Source organism: Notolepis coatsorum (assembly GCF_963971535.1).
Source record: "Notolepis coatsorum genome assembly, chromosome: 3".
NCBI classification, from domain to species: domain Eukaryota; kingdom Metazoa; phylum Chordata; class Actinopteri; order Aulopiformes; family Paralepididae; genus Notolepis; species Notolepis coatsorum.
Window position 1 is genome coordinate 212,606,286 of NC_140167.1, and position 22,323 is coordinate 212,628,608.

The following is a 22,323-nucleotide window of genomic DNA, read 5'->3' on the forward strand; positions in this document are numbered from 1 at the left end:
AACTTTCTTATGTTCAAACTATTCAAAATATCAACATGGTTCGCACAAGCTCCTTTGAGTGCTTAAAGTGCTTGATTCTTTACAAAAGTCAAGGTCTGGAATTACTTAAACAGCCAATTTTTTTAAACGAGGTGCTTAAAAAGCCTTGAAATTCAAATCTAAAGTAACTAATTGTCGGAAATTGGTTTTTAAGCCATAAATATTCAATAAAAAAACGGCATTTTAAAAGTGAATTGTATCCTTTTAAATAGTGCTTGGGAAAGTACTTAAGTCCTTGAATTTCATTTTGCATGTCTGGGAACCCTGTATCAAACTTTACAAATTGGTCCCTTTATTTGGAATCTACCGGAATGTATTTTGCAAATGTTTCTAGCTGATTTTTATTTTTTATTTTTAGCAAACCAGGAATAATTGTTAAGGTTATTGAAGTGCTCAAAGTCATGGAATCTTGATCTAAACTGTGTGCAGGGCGTGATGGAGCTGTGAATCTTGATCTAAACTGTGTGCAGGGCGTGATGGAGCTGTGACTCTTGATCTAAACTGTGTGCAGGGCGTGATGGAGCTGTGAATCTTGATCTAAACTGTGTGCAGGGCGTGATGGAGCTGTGAATCTTGATCTAAACTGTGTGCAGGGCGTGATGGAGCTGTGACTCTTGATCTAAACTGTGTGCAGGGCGTGATGGAGCTGTGAATCTTGATCTAAACTGTGTGCAGGGCGTGATGGAGCTGTGAATCTTGATCTAAACTGTGTGCAGGGCGTGATGGAGCTGTGAATCTTGATCTAAACTGTGTGCAGGGCGTGATGGAGCTGTGAATCTTGATCTAAACTGTGTGCAGGGCGTGATGGAGCTGTGAATCTTGATCTAAACTGTGTGCAGGGCGTGATGGAGCTGTGAATCTTGATCTAAACTGTGTGCAGGGCGTGATGGAGCTGTGAATCTTGATCTAAACTGTGTGCAGGGCGTGATGGAGCTGTGGGAGTTCCAGCAGAAGCATCCTGACCTGGACATGACTCCTTGGCTGAAGAAGAATTCTCCAGCTGTGCACGCCTTCATAGAACAAGGCTTTACTGCCATCGGTGCAAAGATGCAGCCTCTTAGCAGCTGGTGTTTGAGCACAATGTATGCTTGGAAATGGTTATAATATTAGGCTGCCACACTGGTATTGATGAAAATCTAGCTTCAATTGTCATCTAAAGATAAAAAACATTATTTATAGTGTGTGCATGCCACCATGTTAAAATTACGTCTGATAACCGCATTCATCAGACCGGCACACCTGGGATTTTTTTTTGCGCAACCCTGCCTACTTTTGAGGAAAACTTACATGGTTCCTATTGACCGCTATATTTTTCCTGTATAAACACTCGCACTAATGAAACGTTTCCAAAAATGTAAGCGTTCCGCTGGATCATCTTAAGTCAAGCAATTTCTTTCCAACACTGGCCTCCACTGGGCATCACACCACTGGGGAAATGGGCCTGATAACATCAGTCGGGTGTAGGATGTTTCCTAATTTCCTTACCTGGACTTTTAATATTACGCTTATGAATCTCAGTGACTTAAAGGGGACATGCATTGCTATTCCCTGCACTATTTGGGCAACTTTACACAATTCCTGTGAGTCTATGAAAGTATGTTTTTTTTTTCTTTTTTCATTTGTTCAAAAAAATGCATTGTTTTATATTTCTAATGAAGTACTCAAAAGCATAATTTTTCAACCTCAGGATTTCAGGCTGTTATTGGATGGGCTCCGCCCATAAGCGCTTTCGGTGACAGTCACCCACACAGCGTGATACATACGAGAGAGATGCGTCCCGACACACACGCAGTCAAGTTTGTGTGTAAATGCTCCGACGAGGGAGAGAGATGGTGCACACACATTTACACACTTATGCACGGTCCCGCCGGTCCCTCTCTCTCTCGCTCGCCCGTTCTCGGCCTCTCTGTCAAAACCCGTTTGAGGAAGTGTCGGGTTACACTATGCGCTACAACCATAGAGGGGGCGTTACTGCAAATCAGTACCTTATTCACGTCAGCAATACCGTCAAATCAGAACAGCTTAGTTGAGTGAGGGAAGATCTCGTGAACTCGAGACTAGACTGTATGATAATTAACGACACAGACCACATTGATATAATCCCCAATTGCTAGGATACAATGCTAAACACTGGAAAAGGCCATTTATAATTACCTTTAATATTACGCTTATGAATCTCAGTGACTTACAACTAAGATGTAATGACTATCTGCCTTGATGGTCTTCAATATGATTAAGTTTTGTCCTAAAGTTATAGTTTATGAATAAACACCACTATTTATTCCCCGAGATGTTTTCCCCCAAAAGAGGCATGGCGATCAAAATTTGGGTGTAGATGACAATACTGCTGGTCTGATGAATCTCTAAGTTTGAGATTCTAAGTTGAGACGCTAATCCTTTTTCCTGTCTCAGTTTCATTACCAGAGCCCAACCACTTCCCCCTAAAGATCTCCACGCAAGCGTAGCCGCCACTCTCCACCTGGCTATAACTCAGTTTGCCTCTGGAGACATCGACAGCAGCATACAGGCCCTGACACAGGTATACATCCAACACACACCGGCATGCCATGTCCTCTACACACACGACACAGTAGTGTGTGAGCCATCTCACATGTCCCCCTCATTGTGTGTAGATTGACAAAATGATGATCCGGGACGGCCCGTCGTGTGACGTGATGGTGGGTCACGTCGACCAGTTCCTCGCCGCCGCCTGCCTCCAGTTGGGCCTCGTGCAGAACAGACTCACGGGCCACCAGCCCAAGCAAGACCTCCCCAAGCTCTACACCTGCATCATGGGCACCATGCTGACTGTGAGTATACTGTGGACAAAGAAGAGGCCTGAAACTGGTGGCTGCTCTGCTCAAATATTCCTCTGTGAAATGGGTGCAACTCGGTGCCCTCTTGTTGTAGGCGTAGATTGGCACTGAATTATTTATTTACCCCCCCCTCATGTTGTCACGGGTTGGGTACCTTCACATTTGAACCGGTACCCAACTGTTCCTTTTTTCGGTACTTTAGTCTCTAAAAATGTAATCTACCTACCTCAGTTGTAAAAGAGAATTCAAAACTTCAAATAATTTATTATTTATTTAGAATTTGTTAATATATATACTGTATATAATATTGCAGCGAGCGTTGTCTGCATCTAGCTTTGTAAAGTGTAACACTTGCAACCGTTTTCGGCTTGCCATTGCCCCGACTGCTTTGTTTAATCAAGTCAAATCCTAGGTGAGCGTGGGGCGGCTGATTGGCGCAGTGGGCAAGGCACTCGCCACTAACCGAATGTCATTTTTTAACATTCAAAGCTTCTATTGAAGCTTTAAAAAATAATAATTTACTCTATAACAAAAATATATATATATATTTAAAGTGATTAATCTGATTAAATGAGTTATATTCATAAATAATCCAATAAGGTTGGTATGAAAGTGATGGTGACATCTTATACTATAATATTAGTGTAGCCTAATCTTTAACTGCAACTGTGAAGAAAACCCCCATTGGTTTAAACTGATTGAATAGACTCATACAAAAAAAATATTTAAAAGGGAAACAATTTTATTTATTTATTTTTGCAGTCAGGCCACTGAACTTAGAAGCAGGCCAGGACAGTGTTTCTAGTTGCAGCAGCGCAATAGTTAGATAACCTAGGTGGGGAACAACCAGGAGGTCACTGCAACTCGCACAAGTTGGAGAACTATCTCTCTATAATTATAATAATAATAATGGATTGGGTCTCTCTCTTGCTCTCACACACACAAAAGGAGCCGCATGTGATTGGTGGAGGCGGGACCCTTACAAAAAAACTGTTGTTGCTAATCATTGGCACATGCTAGCCTGTAATAATCCCCCCCAGACAAATCTACTTTGCATTTGATATATTGCAAATACTGTATATGCCATCACACACACTGGCATTTAAAGGGTTAGAATTATAAAATTAATATGTAGTGTTATGATCAGGGCTGAAGTTTAATAAAAGATTGTATTATTTTCAATCTGACATTACAAAAAACTGAAAATCCATCAAAATCAGTGTTGTTGCTAATCATACATATGCTAGCCCCCAGACCCCCTGCTTAAAAAGTGGCCTGAATGGGGCTATATTTTGCACTATATTTCCTGGCCTGAATGATTTCCCCAGTTTGGCCCTGGTTAAAAGCCTCCAATGCTTATTAGTGTGTGCGTTTGAACGTGTGCCTGTTTCAACCATACATTTCCATTTATAATTTTTTTTTACCTCCTATAATAGTGGGGGTCGCGGCTCTCTGACCCCGTTATTTTTGGGTCGCGGCCTGAGAAGTTTGGGAACCCCTGTCCTAACAGAGTAGTGAATAGCATGTCGAGTACCATTGCTGCTGAAAGAGCCCTTTGCTCTTAGTGCAGGTTGTGACATTAACCCTTTCACTACCACACTACAGACATACTGTAGTACATTATATAGTCTGGTAGTGAATATAGAGGAGAGTTTAAATTGACTCGTCTGCAATGCTCCTCAAGATCACCGTCAAAGTCGCCCGATTCTATTAACGCCACTATTTTTTTTAACTCACAATTACCTTTTACGATTTTTTTTTTTTTTTTTTTTTTAATACTAGACTTCACTCGGGTGTATTATTGATGCTCTCATTGATGCTATGTTTGTTTCTGAAGTGTGTGTGTGTGAGAGAGGGGGGGTGAGAGATGAGGAAGGGGAAAGAGAGCTGGGAGAGTGTGAGGGGGGGGTGTGTGATTACTCAGCCCTTGTGTGGGTGAACGTTTTCTTTCCCTTATCCTTATTTCATGCACACTTTATTCATTGTTTTAAATTATTATTTTGTGCATCACTCTGTTTTGAATTTGGTGCAAATTTGCAATGCATGAGGGTCATCCTTTTGTGTTAAATGGCTGCTTAAAGCAAGCATTTGTTGACTCATGTTAAGAGTATTAAAACTTGGAACTTGAAAAAGATCCGTTTAAGGTAGAAAGAAAATGCGATTAATCGTTTTAAATCTTTTTATTTTTCATGAGGTTTCACATTCAATCGACAGATCTACAGAATGTTCAGTGTCACTCATGAACAATTTTTAACAATTTTCCTTGTGCTCCCCACTCAATCCATTCTCCCATCTCTCACTCACACACACTGGGACATACACACACGTACATGCGCACACACGCGTATACAGGCATACATACACACATACACTTGCCCACATACACACAAATAAACAATTAGACAACAAAAAAAAGAAAATAATAATAATAAAAATAAAGGGACGGTAGGTAAATCATAAGTAAATAAGGAATAAAAGTGCAAATGTCGGTATTGTAAACAGTGACATTTTATAGCACCCAGTTGCTCACACCCGCTTATCGATGGCTACTCCGACAGAGAAGGGTCCGGGCCGCTGCGTGTTCAGCTCCCTTTCCCAGACCCGACCCCGTGGGGGCGGGGTTTTGACAGCCATGCGCAGGCAACCAGGCACTTATACACAGACAAAGAGCCTCAACAGATCAGCTAATCTAATCTGCTAAAACTCCAAGTCTGTTATTTAGATATGACACATTTATAGGACTACATTATGAGTTTCCAGTTGAGTATAGAGTGGATTCCAAAGTTCTTGAAATAAGTGACCCTGGTTGTGCTTTTCAAGCGTTATCTTTTCTAAGGGAAGAAACTGAGATATTTGTTCTATGAACATATTGAATGTTGGTGCGATTTCATTTTTCCATAGAAGAAGTATACATTTCTTTGCAAAATATGTTATGTATACCAACGGTCTGCATTTCTTTTGGTCTAAGTGGCAGTTTGTTATATTATTTAATAGATAGACACATGGTGATAACTCAAATTCCAACTCCATGACAGATTTAGTAAATAAGTGGATCTTGTTCCAGAAATGCTTCAATTTGCTACATTGCCAGAACATATGCAGAAATGTTCCTTCTTTAATTTTACATCTTGGGCAATTTGGTGAGTTTTCTTTCGAGATTTTGTGCATTTTTACAGGAGTAAGGTAGAATTTATGAATAAATTTGAAATTACTTTATTTGATCTTATTGCTTGTAAAGGGAAAGAAAGTTCGATCACAGATATCTTGCCAATTGTTTTCTTCAAATTTCGTTGCCAGGTCCGTCTCCCAGCATCTTAATAGAGCTGGGAAGACTGTTTGGCATTCATTATTTAGAATTTCATATAGTTCACTGATTTTACCTTTAATTGTGGATGAGGTAGTTAGTTTTTCTTCCAATTCTGTCATTTCAAAGCTTAACTTGTTTTCTTTAGTAAGTGAACTTAAAGTGCTTTGAATTTGCATATATTTTAAGAAGTCTGAGTTAGGAATGTTGTATTCTTCTCTTAGCTCCTGAAATGCTTTTAATTTCCAGTTTTTATGAAAAAGGTCTTTAAGTTGAGTTACCCCCAAGTGTCTCCACTTGTTTATATCAGTTGAATGAAAATATTTTTTTAGGTCAGGGTTTTGATGAATAGGTGAATAAACAGAGATGCATTTAGTTATGCCAAACTTTTTCGAGCAATCTTTCCATGCAGATAGGGTATTCACAACCGTGAAATATTGCTTTATATTTTCTATTTTGTCAAAATTCTTTATAAAAAACAGTTTAGAGGTAAAGGATCAACCTGTCCCGCTTCTATCTGTATCCAGTGTGAGTCTGGTCCTCCCAATGACCATGATACTATAGTTCGAAGTTGGGCTGACCAGTAGTAGTGTTGGAGATTGGGAAGACCTAGACCACCCATGGACTCAGGTTTCATAAGAGTCAGTAATTTAATCCTTGGTTTTTTATTGGACCAAATAAATTTTGAGATACGTTTATTCAATATGTTAAATGTTATAGATAGGTAGCAGGGTACATTTTGAAAGAGAAAGTTCAATCTCGGAAGGATATTCATCCTGATGACGTTTATCCTTCCTAGAAGGGATGGGGGTAGTTTGTCCCATCTACCTAGATCTGTGTTAATTTCAATTGTAAGAGGAGTGTAATTTTTTTTCAAAAAAACCATTTAATTGCGGTGTACTCCCAAGTATTTGAAGCCTCCTGGTGACCATCGAAATGGGTAGGATTTCTGCATTTCTTTTGTTGGTTTCATATGTAGGAGACATGCATTAGATTTATTATAATTTATCTTGTATCCTGAGTACTTTCCAAATTGTTCGATTGTGTTATACAGATGTTGTAACTGAGGGGTTACAAAACCCTGACTGTATTAAAGATTGTGATAGATTAAACCACTGCTAGTTATGTACTTTAATTACTGGCCAGACAGTACATCGAATATAGATGGTGAACACTCACAAGAACACGGCATTGACAAAGAAATAGTATTTGAGGGTATTTTATTATTATGCAACATTAGGTTACAGAATGAGAATTAGGGTCGCGCTTGTATGGCGAAGAATATGCGTAAAGTCAGTCAATAGCATGAGTCACTAAGAATAGCAGGAATCCTACGATGGGTCTAAGTTGATGCCACCGGTCGTATAATAGCAACTGTAGAAGGCAACGCTGGTACCGCCTGGAGACACTGGGTTCCCTCCGGGGTTGTAAGGCCTAGAGGGTAGAGGAATGTTCGGATACTCAGTCTGATTCAATGAGGAATAAAGGGACTCCACGTACAGAAGTCGGTCCTTGTAAATCCAACGATCAGCAGCAAAGCAATAATTGTAATCCAAATGCTCGATAGCACTGATGACAGCTAGCCAGCCTCCTCGGGTGTGGGCGACGTATTTAGGCCACACACCCTGGCTAAGGTACACTAGCTAAAACACGACGAACCGCTGGGTAATGCTACACACGAACGAACTGTGGCCGCACGATATACAATAAATGAACGACTATTTACTTCACATTAGATTAGGTCGAACTTGACGTTACTGCATTAAACTCTGACACTTTACTATTCTATTCGCACATGTTCTCAACGCACGGTTGCTCACTTCACCACGATGAACTACGTTGGCTTGTTTTGATGGACAAGCAGGTGATCGGGGTAAGGTGGGGTAAGGTACTGCTGTGCGCACCTTGCGCTGTATATATACTTAAGTGATTATCTAGTCCCAAACCGCAGTCCTTGTCTGGGATCAATACGCTGTCTCCGGGCATGTTCTGACATGCCTGAACTTGTCTTTGAACCTGACGTTGGGGGCTTGCGAGGTGGCGCCTAGGGCGCTGTCCAATAAGGAGAGCGAATATTACTCTGGTTTGAATGCAGGTAAAGGGATATTCCGTGTATATATAAATAATATACAAAGTATATCAAACAATAAAGGTAGATTCTCAGTTTTAATCTGGCCCTTCACAACAGATGTAATAAGGAGTTTTCTGGTTGCTCAATGTATAGAACAATGTCGTCAGCATATAAAGATATTTTGTGTTCAACCTTATCGATATACACTCCTTTTATGTTAATGTTGTCTCGTACAGATGCAGCCAAAATTTCTATTATTGCGAATAATGAGCTTGACATTGGGCACCCCTGTCTTGTTCCCCTCATTAAGAGAAACGGATCAGATGTATTGCCATTAGTAATAACTGCTGCTTTTGGAGTTTGATAAATTGCTTTAATCCACTGGATAAAATTTTACCCTATATTAAGTTTTTGCAACACGTTAAAAAGAAAGTTCCACTCGACTCTGTCAAAAGCCTTCTCTGCATCCAGAGATAGGAGTAGAGAGGACCTCTGTTTTAGATTCAAATGATTGGTTATATTTAATAACCTTCTGATGTTATCGGTAGCATATCTTCCCTTAACAAATCCAGCCTGATCTGGGTTTACCAATTTCGGCGTGATGGTTTCAAGTCTTTTCGCTAATGCTTTGGTGGTAGTCTTATAATCATGATCTAAAAGACTTATAGGTCTGTATGATGAACAGTCTAGTGGATCCTTACCACTTTTATGCAGTACTGTGATGTTTGCCAAGCTCATTGTTTGAGGAAGTGCCTTGTTGCGTCCAAAGTTGTTAATGCGATTAATCGAGTTAAACATTTTAATCGATTGACGGCACTAATATATATATATATATATATTAGGGATTCTTGATTTTGGCTTTTTTACCTATACCGATATTTTCCAACTCTTAATTTCCGATACCGATATATGCAGGGTTTCCCCCCCAAAAAAATTGAATAATTTCAGGTAATTAACATTACATATCTCTTGACAATAAATAAAATCAGAATTTGTTCCTACTTGCTTGCCTGGGTAAATAAAGGTTATAGAAATGTAAAGAAAAAAGAAAAGAAAAACGATACAGATATTTTACGATATCACATTTTAATGCCGATATCGGCCGATAATATCTGACATCCCTAATATATATATATATATATACCTACAGTGATGAAAACGTTGTTTGTTGTACGTGTGTGTAACCTGTTTGGGATGTCTCCGGCTCTGGTCTGCCGTAAATGGAATAAAATTATGAAGCTGTGGTCTGGTTGGTAGCTAACCGGCTCTCTCTCTTCCTAGATGCTGGGGATCGAGCGGCTGGCGCTCCAGGCCTCTTGTGCGGTGCTGAAGGACCTGGTGGCGGGCTTGCTGACGGTGCTGCTGGACCCCAGGGTGGAGGCGCTGCAGGACGGACCGCAGGTCATCCACTCTGTCAACAAGCTGCTGGGACGCCTCTTCCAGAAGGCGGAGCAGACCAACCTACTCAGGTGTGAACCAACTAGTCCACCGCTCTGTTTCTGATGTAGCATTCAAACAAAGTCATTGTGGCTCGGGAGGTAGAGCAGTCGTCTGGTAATCCGGAGGTTCCCGGTTCGATTGCCTGTCGGAAGTGTCCTTTAGCAAGACCCTTAACCCCTAACTACCCGATGAGCAGATTGGCAGTGGCACCTTGCATGGTTGCTTCTGCCGTCGATGTGGGTGAATGGGTCAAATGTGAGGAACAAAATTGTAAAGTGCTATAATATACATTTTCCTTCTCCTTCTCAGTGCCCTACTGCTGTTACTTCAGGAGTCCGTCATGTCCTCTTCCGGGGACACCAAGTTCTCTGACCTTGTCATGAAGGTAAAACCCACCTCTGGGGAAACCAGGAGAATGTTTTTAACCCTTTCACTGCCACACTACAGAAGGTTAACCCTTTCACTACCACACTACAGATGGTTAACCGTCTAGTGTGTGAAAAGTTTGAGGCTTAACATGCTGGCATATGAAGCTGTGCTCGGAGCAGTCTGTGTGCCTGTGTTCCAGCCATAATTATACTATTCTATTGTGCTTCTATTTAATTTACTTTATCACATTTTATTCCACCTTTTTTTATTTTAGTTGTACAGCCCTGGCCTATTTATTTCATAATTATATTCTATTGCTTCCATCTTAATTTAGTTAATATTATATTTTATTCCACCTTTTTATTTTATTGTCTGTCAGTTAATGTCGCACCAAAAACGACCAAATAAAATGTCTTGTATGTGTAAACTACTTGGCAATAAAGACCTTTCTGATTTTTAAAAGGCCAAACTAATGTTGACTAAACAAATGGGTAGCCCCATCACAAAAAAAAATGTATGAATGGAAACAAGGATTTTGTTTGACTACAGATGAGCATGGTTTTTCTTTTTGTAGTTGATGTTGTTAATGTTTGCGAACACTGTTTTTCTTTTTGTAGTTTATGTTGTTAATGTTTGCGAACACTGAAGTAAAACACTTGTATTCTGATTTGACCCCAAACTTATTTTCCATCTACACATAAAACCTTCAAAGAATGCATGTGAAAATACCCCACATTCATATAGTCAAAAAGGAATTGCAGATGGGGCCTTTTTAACCCTTTCACTACCACACTATAGAATGTTAACCATTTCACTACCACACTACAGTTTAAAAAAGAGTTAACCCTTTGCAGTGAAAGGGTTAAAGAAATGTTTACATGGCGAGTCTTGTGCTTATCTTTTTTCAGTGTCTATGGAGGAAGTTCAAGTTCCTCCCAGAGACCATAGGTAGCTTGAACCTGGACACAATCCTGCTGGACCTGCACAACTTTATCAGGGTCTTCCCCAGAGAGAGGCTGCGCCAGTTCAAGTCCGACCCCTTCCGCACGCTCAAGACCCTGCTATATACTCTGTGCCGCCTCGCCGGCCCAACGGTGTGTGTGCATGTGGTGCTCGAGACTTGACGTTAAATCATAATAATATGGCAATACCGCCAAAGATGTACATGTTTCATTTTGGAACAGATTGTGGAACCTGGAGGACTTCACAATCGCTTCACGAAAGTGCCGTTGTGCAGAATGCCTACATCTGTTTATTGAAAGAGGAAACTGACCAAACTAAGCACAATCTCCTTGAGATGACATGATGCTATTATAGTCTAGTCAAGAGTTTTATTTGTCACGGCATACAAGTATACAGTGACATGCGGGGGGTCTTGCCCGCAACGATTGTGCAATAATACAATAAGAATAGGATGAGAATAAGACATTTGTGCAATAATACAAGTAATAAGAATAAGACATGATGGGTATATGTACATAAAGTATATATAGTTTTCGTGAAATTTCAAGTCTTGTTATTTGTTGTGTGACTAGATCCTGAACCACCTGACCCTGATTGCCAACACTAGCGAGTCTGCGCTGGTCTCCTACCTGAATAAGGTGTTGAAGTCGATGGGTGACAGGGGGCAAAGGAACCTGGTATGTCAACACACGGATGGATGAAGACTGGATGTGTCAGCAAACGGTATATTGTACACATTACATTATGCTTGTTCACTATGCCAGTTAAAAGCGTTTTTCTCCTTTTCTATAAAGGACCCTATGGCAGTGAAAGAGCTGTTTGAACTCTTCAGGAAGATCTGCACGCAAACTGGCGAAGAGGACTCACAAACTGCCAAAGAGGTCAGCTGATCTACTGCTTTATCAGTTCAATACTACATGTGTTTTATTATAAATCCTACAACATACTTGTGCCCTAATGATAAGTACTCTCTAGGACGAAACCAATCCCATTGCCAAAAGAAAGTTAACATGCGTATGCTATGGAACAATGTATTACATGGCCCATAACGGCCCCAAAAACATGTGAGCTTGGGTATTAACGACGCTGATGCTACAAACTCTACCACATGGCCCATAATGACCACCACCCAACATGTGTGTGTATAGATGGACAGGCAGTGAGAGCCTATCACCAGGGTTATCAAGTTGGTACCTCCCTTCGCTGGTGTTTCAAGTTAGGCCCACGACACGTCGGGAAGGCTCAACAGTTTATTCCATCATCCTAGAGCCACCCTCTCCATGCTAGCTCTCATTGTCCATGATACCCACATGCAGAACTTTCTTATGTTCAAACTATTCAAAATATCAACATGGTTCGCACAAGCTCCTTTGAGTGCTTAAAGTGCTTGATTCTTTACAAAAGTCAAGGTCTGGAATTACTTAAACAGCCAATTTTTTTAAACGAGGTGCTTAAAAAGCCTTGAAATTCAAATCTAAAGTAACTAATTGTCGGAAATTGGTTTTTAAGCCATAAATATTCAATAAAAAAACGGCATTTTAAAAGTGAATTGTATCCTTTTAAATAGTGCTTGGGAAAGTACTTAAGTCCTTGAATTTCATTTTGCATGTCTGGGAACCCTGTATCAAACTTTACAAATTGGTCCCTTTATTTGGAATCTACCGGAATGTATTTTGCAAATGTTTCTAGCTGATTTTTATTTTTTATTTTTAGCAAACCAGGAATAATTGTTAAGGTTATTGAAGTGCTCAAAGTCATGGAATCTTGATCTAAACTGTGTGCAGGGCGTGATGGAGCTGTGAATCTTGATCTAAACTGTGTGCAGGGCGTGATGGAGCTGTGACTCTTGATCTAAACTGTGTGCAGGGCGTGATGGAGCTGTGAATCTTGATCTAAACTGTGTGCAGGGCGTGATGGAGCTGTGAATCTTGATCTAAACTGTGTGCAGGGCGTGATGGAGCTGTGACTCTTGATCTAAACTGTGTGCAGGGCGTGATGGAGCTGTGAATCTTGATCTAAACTGTGTGCAGGGCGTGATGGAGCTGTGAATCTTGATCTAAACTGTGTGCAGGGCGTGATGGAGCTGTGAATCTTGATCTAAACTGTGTGCAGGGCGTGATGGAGCTGTGAATCTTGATCTAAACTGTGTGCAGGGCGTGATGGAGCTGTGAATCTTGATCTAAACTGTGTGCAGGGCGTGATGGAGCTGTGAATCTTGATCTAAACTGTGTGCAGGGCGTGATGGAGCTGTGAATCTTGATCTAAACTGTGTGCAGGGCGTGATGGAGCTGTGGGAGTTCCAGCAGAAGCATCCTGACCTGGACATGACTCCTTGGCTGAAGAAGAATTCTCCAGCTGTGCACGCCTTCATAGAACAAGGCTTTACTGCCATCGGTGCAAAGATGCAGCCTCTTAGCAGCTGGTGTTTGAGCACAATGTATGCTTGGAAATGGTTATAATATTAGGCTGCCACACTGGTATTGATGAAAATCTAGCTTCAATTGTCATCTAAAGATAAAAAACATTATTTATAGTGTGTGCATGCCACCATGTTAAAATTACGTCTGATAACCGCATTCATCAGACCGGCACACCTGGGATTTTTTTTTGCGCAACCCTGCCTACTTTTGAGGAAAACTTACATGGTTCCTATTGACCGCTATATTTTTCCTGTATAAACACTCGCACTAATGAAACGTTTCCAAAAATGTAAGCGTTCCGCTGGATCATCTTAAGTCAAGCAATTTCTTTCCAACACTGGCCTCCACTGGGCATCACACCACTGGGGAAATGGGCCTGATAACATCAGTCGGGTGTAGGATGTTTCCTAATTTCCTTACCTGGACTTTTAATATTACGCTTATGAATCTCAGTGACTTAAAGGGGACATGCATTGCTATTCCCTGCACTATTTGGGCAACTTTACACAATTCCTGTGAGTCTATGAAAGTATGTTTTTTTTTTCTTTTTTCATTTGTTCAAAAAAATGCATTGTTTTATATTTCTAATGAAGTACTCAAAAGCATAATTTTTCAACCTCAGGATTTCAGGCTGTTATTGGATGGGCTCCGCCCATAAGCGCTTTCGGTGACAGTCACCCACACAGCGTGATACATACGAGAGAGATGCGTCCCGACACACACGCAGTCAAGTTTGTGTGTAAATGCTCCGACGAGGGAGAGAGATGGTGCACACACATTTACACACTTATGCACGGTCCCGCCGGTCCCTCTCTCTCTCGCTCGCCCGTTCTCGGCCTCTCTGTCAAAACCCGTTTGAGGAAGTGTCGGGTTACACTATGCGCTACAACCATAGAGGGGGCGTTACTGCAAATCAGTACCTTATTCACGTCAGCAATACCGTCAAATCAGAACAGCTTAGTTGAGTGAGGGAAGATCTCGTGAACTCGAGACTAGACTGTATGATAATTAACGACACAGACCACATTGATATAATCCCCAATTGCTAGGATACAATGCTAAACACTGGAAAAGGCCATTTATAATTACCTTTAATATTACGCTTATGAATCTCAGTGACTTACAACTAAGATGTAATGACTATCTGCCTTGATGGTCTTCAATATGATTAAGTTTTGTCCTAAAGTTATAGTTTATGAATAAACACCACTATTTATTCCCCGAGATGTTTTCCCCCAAAAGAGGCATGGCGATCAAAATTTGGGTGTAGATGACAATACTGCTGGTCTGATGAATCTCTAAGTTTGAGATTCTAAGTTGAGACGCTAATCCTTTTTCCTGTCTCAGTTTCATTACCAGAGCCCAACCACTTCCCCCTAAAGATCTCCACGCAAGCGTAGCCGCCACTCTCCACCTGGCTATAACTCAGTTTGCCTCTGGAGACATCGACAGCAGCATACAGGCCCTGACACAGGTATACATCCAACACACACCGGCATGCCATGTCCTCTACACACACGACACAGTAGTGTGTGAGCCATCTCACATGTCCCCCTCATTGTGTGTAGATTGACAAAATGATGATCCGGGACGGCCCGTCGTGTGACGTGATGGTGGGTCACGTCGACCAGTTCCTCGCCGCCGCCTGCCTCCAGTTGGGCCTCGTGCAGAACAGACTCACGGGCCACCAGCCCAAGCAAGACCTCCCCAAGCTCTACACCTGCATCATGGGCACCATGCTGACTGTGAGTATACTGTGGACAAAGAAGAGGCCTGAAACTGGTGGCTGCTCTGCTCAAATATTCCTCTGTGAAATGGGTGCAACTCGGTGCCCTCTTGTTGTAGGCGTAGATTGGCACTGAATTATTTATTTACCCCCCCCTCATGTTGTCACGGGTTGGGTACCTTCACATTTGAACCGGTACCCAACTGTTCCTTTTTTCGGTACTTTAGTCTCTAAAAATGTAATCTACCTACCTCAGTTGTAAAAGAGAATTCAAAACTTCAAATAATTTATTATTTATTTAGAATTTGTTAATATATATACTGTATATAATATTGCAGCGAGCGTTGTCTGCATCTAGCTTTGTAAAGTGTAACACTTGCAACCGTTTTCGGCTTGCCATTGCCCCGACTGCTTTGTTTAATCAAGTCAAATCCTAGGTGAGCGTGGGGCGGCTGATTGGCGCAGTGGGCAAGGCACTCGCCACTAACCGAATGTCATTTTTTAACATTCAAAGCTTCTATTGAAGCTTTAAAAAATAATAATTTACTCTATAACAAAAATATATATATATATTTAAAGTGATTAATCTGATTAAATGAGTTATATTCATAAATAATCCAATAAGGTTGGTATGAAAGTGATGGTGACATCTTATACTATAATATTAGTGTAGCCTAATCTTTAACTGCAACTGTGAAGAAAACCCCCATTGGTTTAAACTGATTGAATAGACTCATACAAAAAAAATATTTAAAAGGGAAACAATTTTATTTATTTATTTTTGCAGTCAGGCCACTGAACTTAGAAGCAGGCCAGGACAGTGTTTCTAGTTGCAGCAGCGCAATAGTTAGATAACCTAGGTGGGGAACAACCAGGAGGTCACTGCAACTCGCACAAGTTGGAGAACTATCTCTCTATAATTATAATAATAATAATGGATTGGGTCTCTCTCTTGCTCTCACACACACAAAAGGAGCCGCATGTGATTGGTGGAGGCGGGACCCTTACAAAAAAACTGTTGTTGCTAATCATTGGCACATGCTAGCCTGTAATAATCCCCCCCAGACAAATCTACTTTGCATTTGATATATTGCAAATACTGTATATGCCATCACACACACTGGCATTTAAAGGGTTAGAATTATAAAATTAATATGTAGTGTTATGATCAGGGCTGAAGTTTAATAAAAGATTGTATTATTTTCAATCTGACATTACAAAAAACTGAAAATCCATCAAAATCAGTGTTGTTGCTAATCATACATATGCTAGCCCCCAGACCCCCTGCTTAAAAAGTGGCCTGAATGGGGCTATATTTTGCACTATATTTCCTGGCCTGAATGATTTCCCCAGTTTGGCCCTGGTTAAAAGCCTCCAATGCTTATTAGTGTGTGCGTTTGAACGTGTGCCTGTTTCAACCATACATTTCCATTTATAATTTTTTTTTACCTCCTATAATAGTGGGGGTCGCGGCTCTCTGACCCCGTTATTTTTGGGTCGCGGCCTGAGAAGTTTGGGAACCCCTGTCCTAACAGAGTAGTGAATAGCATGTCGAGTACCATTGCTGCTGAAAGAGCCCTTTGCTCTTAGTGCAGGTTGTGACATTAACCCTTTCACTACCACACTACAGACATACTGTAGTACATTATATAGTCTGGTAGTGAATATAGAGGAGAGTTTAAATTGACTCGTCTGCAATGCTCCTCAAGATCACCGTCAAAGTCGCCCGATTCTATTAACGCCACTATTTTTTTTAACTCACAATTACCTTTTACGATTTTTTTTTTTTTTTTTTTTTTAATACTAGACTTCACTCGGGTGTATTATTGATGCTCTCATTGATGCTATGTTTGTTTCTGAAGTGTGTGTGTGTGAGAGAGGGGGGGTGAGAGATGAGGAAGGGGAAAGAGAGCTGGGAGAGTGTGAGGGGGGGGTGTGTGATTACTCAGCCCTTGTGTGGGTGAACGTTTTCTTTCCCTTATCCTTATTTCATGCACACTTTATTCATTGTTTTAAATTATTATTTTGTGCATCACTCTGTTTTGAATTTGGTGCAAATTTGCAATGCATGAGGGTCATCCTTTTGTGTTAAATGGCTGCTTAAAGCAAGCATTTGTTGACTCATGTTAAGAGTATTAAAACTTGGAACTTGAAAAAGATCCGTTTAAGGTAGAAAGAAAATGCGATTAATCGTTTTAAATCTTTTTATTTTTCATGAGGTTTCACATTCAATCGACAGATCTACAGAATGTTCAGTGTCACTCATGAACAATTTTTAACAATTTTCCTTGTGCTCCCCACTCAATCCATTCTCCCATCTCTCACTCACACACACTGGGACATACACACACGTACATGCGCACACACGCGTATACAGGCATACATACACACATACACTTGCCCACATACACACAAATAAACAATTAGACAACAAAAAAAAGAAAATAATAATAATAAAAATAAAGGGACGGTAGGTAAATCATAAGTAAATAAGGAATAAAAGTGCAAATGTCGGTATTGTAAACAGTGACATTTTATAGCACCCAGTTGCTCACACCCGCTTATCGATGGCTACTCCGACAGAGAAGGGTCCGGGCCGCTGCGTGTTCAGCTCCCTTTCCCAGACCCGACCCCGTGGGGGCGGGGTTTTGACAGCCATGCGCAGGCAACCAGGCACTTATACACAGACAAAGAGCCTCAACAGATCAGCTAATCTAATCTGCTAAAACTCCAAGTCTGTTATTTAGATATGACACATTTATAGGACTACATTATGAGTTTCCAGTTGAGTATAGAGTGGATTCCAAAGTTCTTGAAATAAGTGACCCTGGTTGTGCTTTTCAAGCGTTATCTTTTCTAAGGGAAGAAACTGAGATATTTGTTCTATGAACATATTGAATGTTGGTGCGATTTCATTTTTCCATAGAAGAAGTATACATTTCTTTGCAAAATATGTTATGTATACCAACGGTCTGCATTTCTTTTGGTCTAAGTGGCAGTTTGTTATATTATTTAATAGATAGACACATGGTGATAACTCAAATTCCAACTCCATGACAGATTTAGTAAATAAGTGGATCTTGTTCCAGAAATGCTTCAATTTGCTACATTGCCAGAACATATGCAGAAATGTTCCTTCTTTAATTTTACATCTTGGGCAATTTGGTGAGTTTTCTTTCGAGATTTTGTGCATTTTTACAGGAGTAAGGTAGAATTTATGAATAAATTTGAAATTACTTTATTTGATCTTATTGCTTGTAAAGGGAAAGAAAGTTCGATCACAGATATCTTGCCAATTGTTTTCTTCAAATTTCGTTGCCAGGTCCGTCTCCCAGCATCTTAATAGAGCTGGGAAGACTGTTTGGCATTCATTATTTAGAATTTCATATAGTTCACTGATTTTACCTTTAATTGTGGATGAGGTAGTTAGTTTTTCTTCCAATTCTGTCATTTCAAAGCTTAACTTGTTTTCTTTAGTAAGTGAACTTAAAGTGCTTTGAATTTGCATATATTTTAAGAAGTCTGAGTTAGGAATGTTGTATTCTTCTCTTAGCTCCTGAAATGCTTTTAATTTCCAGTTTTTATGAAAAAGGTCTTTAAGTTGAGTTACCCCCAAGTGTCTCCACTTGTTTATATCAGTTGAATGAAAATATTTTTTTAGGTCAGGGTTTTGATGAATAGGTGAATAAACAGAGATGCATTTAGTTATGCCAAACTTTTTCGAGCAATCTTTCCATGCAGATAGGGTATTCACAACCGTGAAATATTGCTTTATATTTTCTATTTTGTCAAAATTCTTTATAAAAAACAGTTTAGAGGTAAAGGATCAACCTGTCCCGCTTCTATCTGTATCCAGTGTGAGTCTGGTCCTCCCAATGACCATGATACTATAGTTCGAAGTTGGGCTGACCAGTAGTAGTGTTGGAGATTGGGAAGACCTAGACCACCCATGGACTCAGGTTTCATAAGAGTCAGTAATTTAATCCTTGGTTTTTTATTGGACCAAATAAATTTTGAGATACGTTTATTCAATATGTTAAATGTTATAGATAGGTAGCAGGGTACATTTTGAAAGAGAAAGTTCAATCTCGGAAGGATATTCATCCTGATGACGTTTATCCTTCCTAGAAGGGATGGGGGTAGTTTGTCCCATCTACCTAGATCTGTGTTAATTTCAATTGTAAGAGGAGTGTAATTTTTTTTCAAAAAAACCATTTAATTGCGGTGTACTCCCAAGTATTTGAAGCCTCCTGGTGACCATCGAAATGGGTAGGATTTCTGCATTTCTTTTGTTGGTTTCATATGTAGGAGACATGCATTAGATTTATTATAATTTATCTTGTATCCTGAGTACTTTCCAAATTGTTCGATTGTGTTATACAGATGTTGTAACTGAGGGGTTACAAAACCCTGACTGTATTAAAGATTGTGATAGATTAAACCACTGCTAGTTATGTACTTTAATTACTGGCCAGACAGTACATCGAATATAGATGGTGAACACTCACAAGAACACGGCATTGACAAAGAAATAGTATTTGAGGGTATTTTATTATTATGCAACATTAGGTTACAGAATGAGAATTAGGGTCGCGCTTGTATGGCGAAGAATATGCGTAAAGTCAGTCAATAGCATGAGTCACTAAGAATAGCAGGAATCCTACGATGGGTCTAAGTTGATGCCACCGGTCGTATAATAGCAACTGTAGAAGGCAACGCTGGTACCGCCTGGAGACACTGGGTTCCCTCCGGGGTTGTAAGGCCTAGAGGGTAGAGGAATGTTCGGATACTCAGTCTGATTCAATGAGGAATAAAGGGACTCCACGTACAGAAGTCGGTCCTTGTAAATCCAACGATCAGCAGCAAAGCAATAATTGTAATCCAAATGCTCGATAGCACTGATGACAGCTAGCCAGCCTCCTCGGGTGTGGGCGACGTATTTAGGCCACACACCCTGGCTAAGGTACACTAGCTAAAACACGACGAACCGCTGGGTAATGCTACACACGAACGAACTGTGGCCGCACGATATACAATAAATGAACGACTATTTACTTCACATTAGATTAGGTCGAACTTGACGTTACTGCATTAAACTCTGACACTTTACTATTCTATTCGCACATGTTCTCAACGCACGGTTGCTCACTTCACCACGATGAACTACGTTGGCTTGTTTTGATGGACAAGCAGGTGATCGGGGTAAGGTGGGGTAAGGTACTGCTGTGCGCACCTTGCGCTGTATATATACTTAAGTGATTATCTAGTCCCAAACCGCAGTCCTTGTCTGGGATCAATACGCTGTCTCCGGGCATGTTCTGACATGCCTGAACTTGTCTTTGAACCTGACGTTGGGGGCTTGCGAGGTGGCGCCTAGGGCGCTGTCCAATAAGGAGAGCGAATATTACTCTGGTTTGAATGCAGGTAAAGGGATATTCCGTGTATATATAAATAATATACAAAGTATATCAAACAATAAAGGTAGATTCTCAGTTTTAATCTGGCCCTTCACAACAGATGTAATAAGGAGTTTTCTGGTTGCTCAATGTATAGAACAATGTCGTCAGCATATAAAGATATTTTGTGTTCAACCTTATCGATATACACTCCTTTTATGTTAATGTTGTCTCGTACAGATGCAGCCAAAATTTCTATTATTGCGAATAATGAGCTTGACATTGGGCACCCCTGTCTTGTTCCCCTCATTAAGAGAAACGGATCAGATGTATTGCCATTAGTAATAACTGCTGCTTTTGGAGTTTGATAAATTGCTTTAATCCACTGGATAAAATTTTACCCTATATTAAGTTTTTGCAACACGTTAAAAAGAAAGTTCCACTCGACTCTGTCAAAAGCCTTCTCTGCATCCAGAGATAGGAGTAGAGAGGACCTCTGTTTTAGATTCAAATGATTGGTTATATTTAATAACCTTCTGATGTTATCGGTAGCATATCTTCCCTTAACAAATCCAGCCTGATCTGGGTTTACCAATTTCGGCGTGATGGTTTCAAGTCTTTTCGCTAATGCTTTGGTGGTAGTCTTATAATCATGATCTAAAAGACTTATAGGTCTGTATGATGAACAGTCTAGTGGATCCTTACCACTTTTATGCAGTACTGTGATGTTTGCCAAGCTCATTGTTTGAGGAAGTGCCTTGTTGCGTCCAAAGTTGTTAATGCGATTAATCGAGTTAAACATTTTAATCGATTGACGGCACTAATATATATATATATATATATTAGGGATTCTTGATTTTGGCTTTTTTACCTATACCGATATTTTCCAACTCTTAATTTCCGATACCGATATATGCAGGGTTTCCCCCCCAAAAAAATTGAATAATTTCAGGTAATTAACATTACATATCTCTTGTTGTGGAATTAACACAACATTATGCATACTTTTGACAATAAATAAAATCAGAATTTGTTCCTACTTGCTTGCCTGGGTAAATAAAGGTTATAGAAATGTAAAAAAAAAAGAAAAGAAAAACGATACAGATATTTTACGATATCACATTTTAATGCCGATATCGGCCGATAATATCTGACATCCCTAATATATATATATATATATACCTACAGTGATGAAAACGTTGTTTGTTGTACGTGTGTGTAACCTGTTTGGGATGTCTCCGGCTCTGGTCTGCCGTAAATGGAATAAAATTATGAAGCTGTGGTCTGGTTGGTAGCTAACCGGCTCTCTCTCTTCCTAGATGCTGGGGATCGAGCGGCTGGCGCTCCAGGCCTCTTGTGCGGTGCTGAAGGACCTGGTGGCGGGCTTGCTGACGGTGCTGCTGGACCCCAGGGTGGAGGCGCTGCAGGACGGACCGCAGGTCATCCACTCTGTCAACAAGCTGCTGGGACGCCTCTTCCAGAAGGCGGAGCAGACCAACCTACTCAGGTGTGAACCAACTAGTCCACCGCTCTGTTTCTGATGTAGCATTCAAACAAAGTCATTGTGGCTCGGGAGGTAGAGCAGTCGTCTGGTAATCCGGAGGTTCCCGGTTCGATTGCCTGTCGGAAGTGTCCTTTAGCAAGACCCTTAACCCCTAACTACCCGATGAGCAGATTGGCAGTGGCACCTTGCATGGTTGCTTCTGCCGTCGATGTGAGTGAATGGGTCAAATGTGAGGAACAAAATTGTAAAGTGCTATAATATACATTTTCCTTTTC

General features: G+C 40.5%; 1 protein-coding gene across 1 annotated transcript; it reads left to right on the forward strand.

The window, feature by feature from the left end:
• Nucleotides 1–966: 966 nt before the first annotated feature.
• Nucleotides 967–22,085, forward strand: LOC311226163 (cytoskeleton-associated protein 5-like; the record flags this gene model as incomplete). The annotated part of the gene is made up of 12 exons (XM_084311536.1): nt 967–1,121; nt 2,452–2,578; nt 2,673–2,849; nt 9,512–9,699; nt 9,980–10,055; nt 10,948–11,133; nt 11,575–11,679; nt 11,797–11,883; nt 13,279–13,439; nt 14,770–14,896; nt 14,991–15,167; nt 21,864–22,085. 12 exons carry the CDS (start codon nt 967–969, stop codon nt 22,083–22,085), a joined length of 1,788 nt encoding a protein of 595 aa, XP_084167662.1.
• Nucleotides 22,086–22,323: the final 238 nt, after the last annotated feature.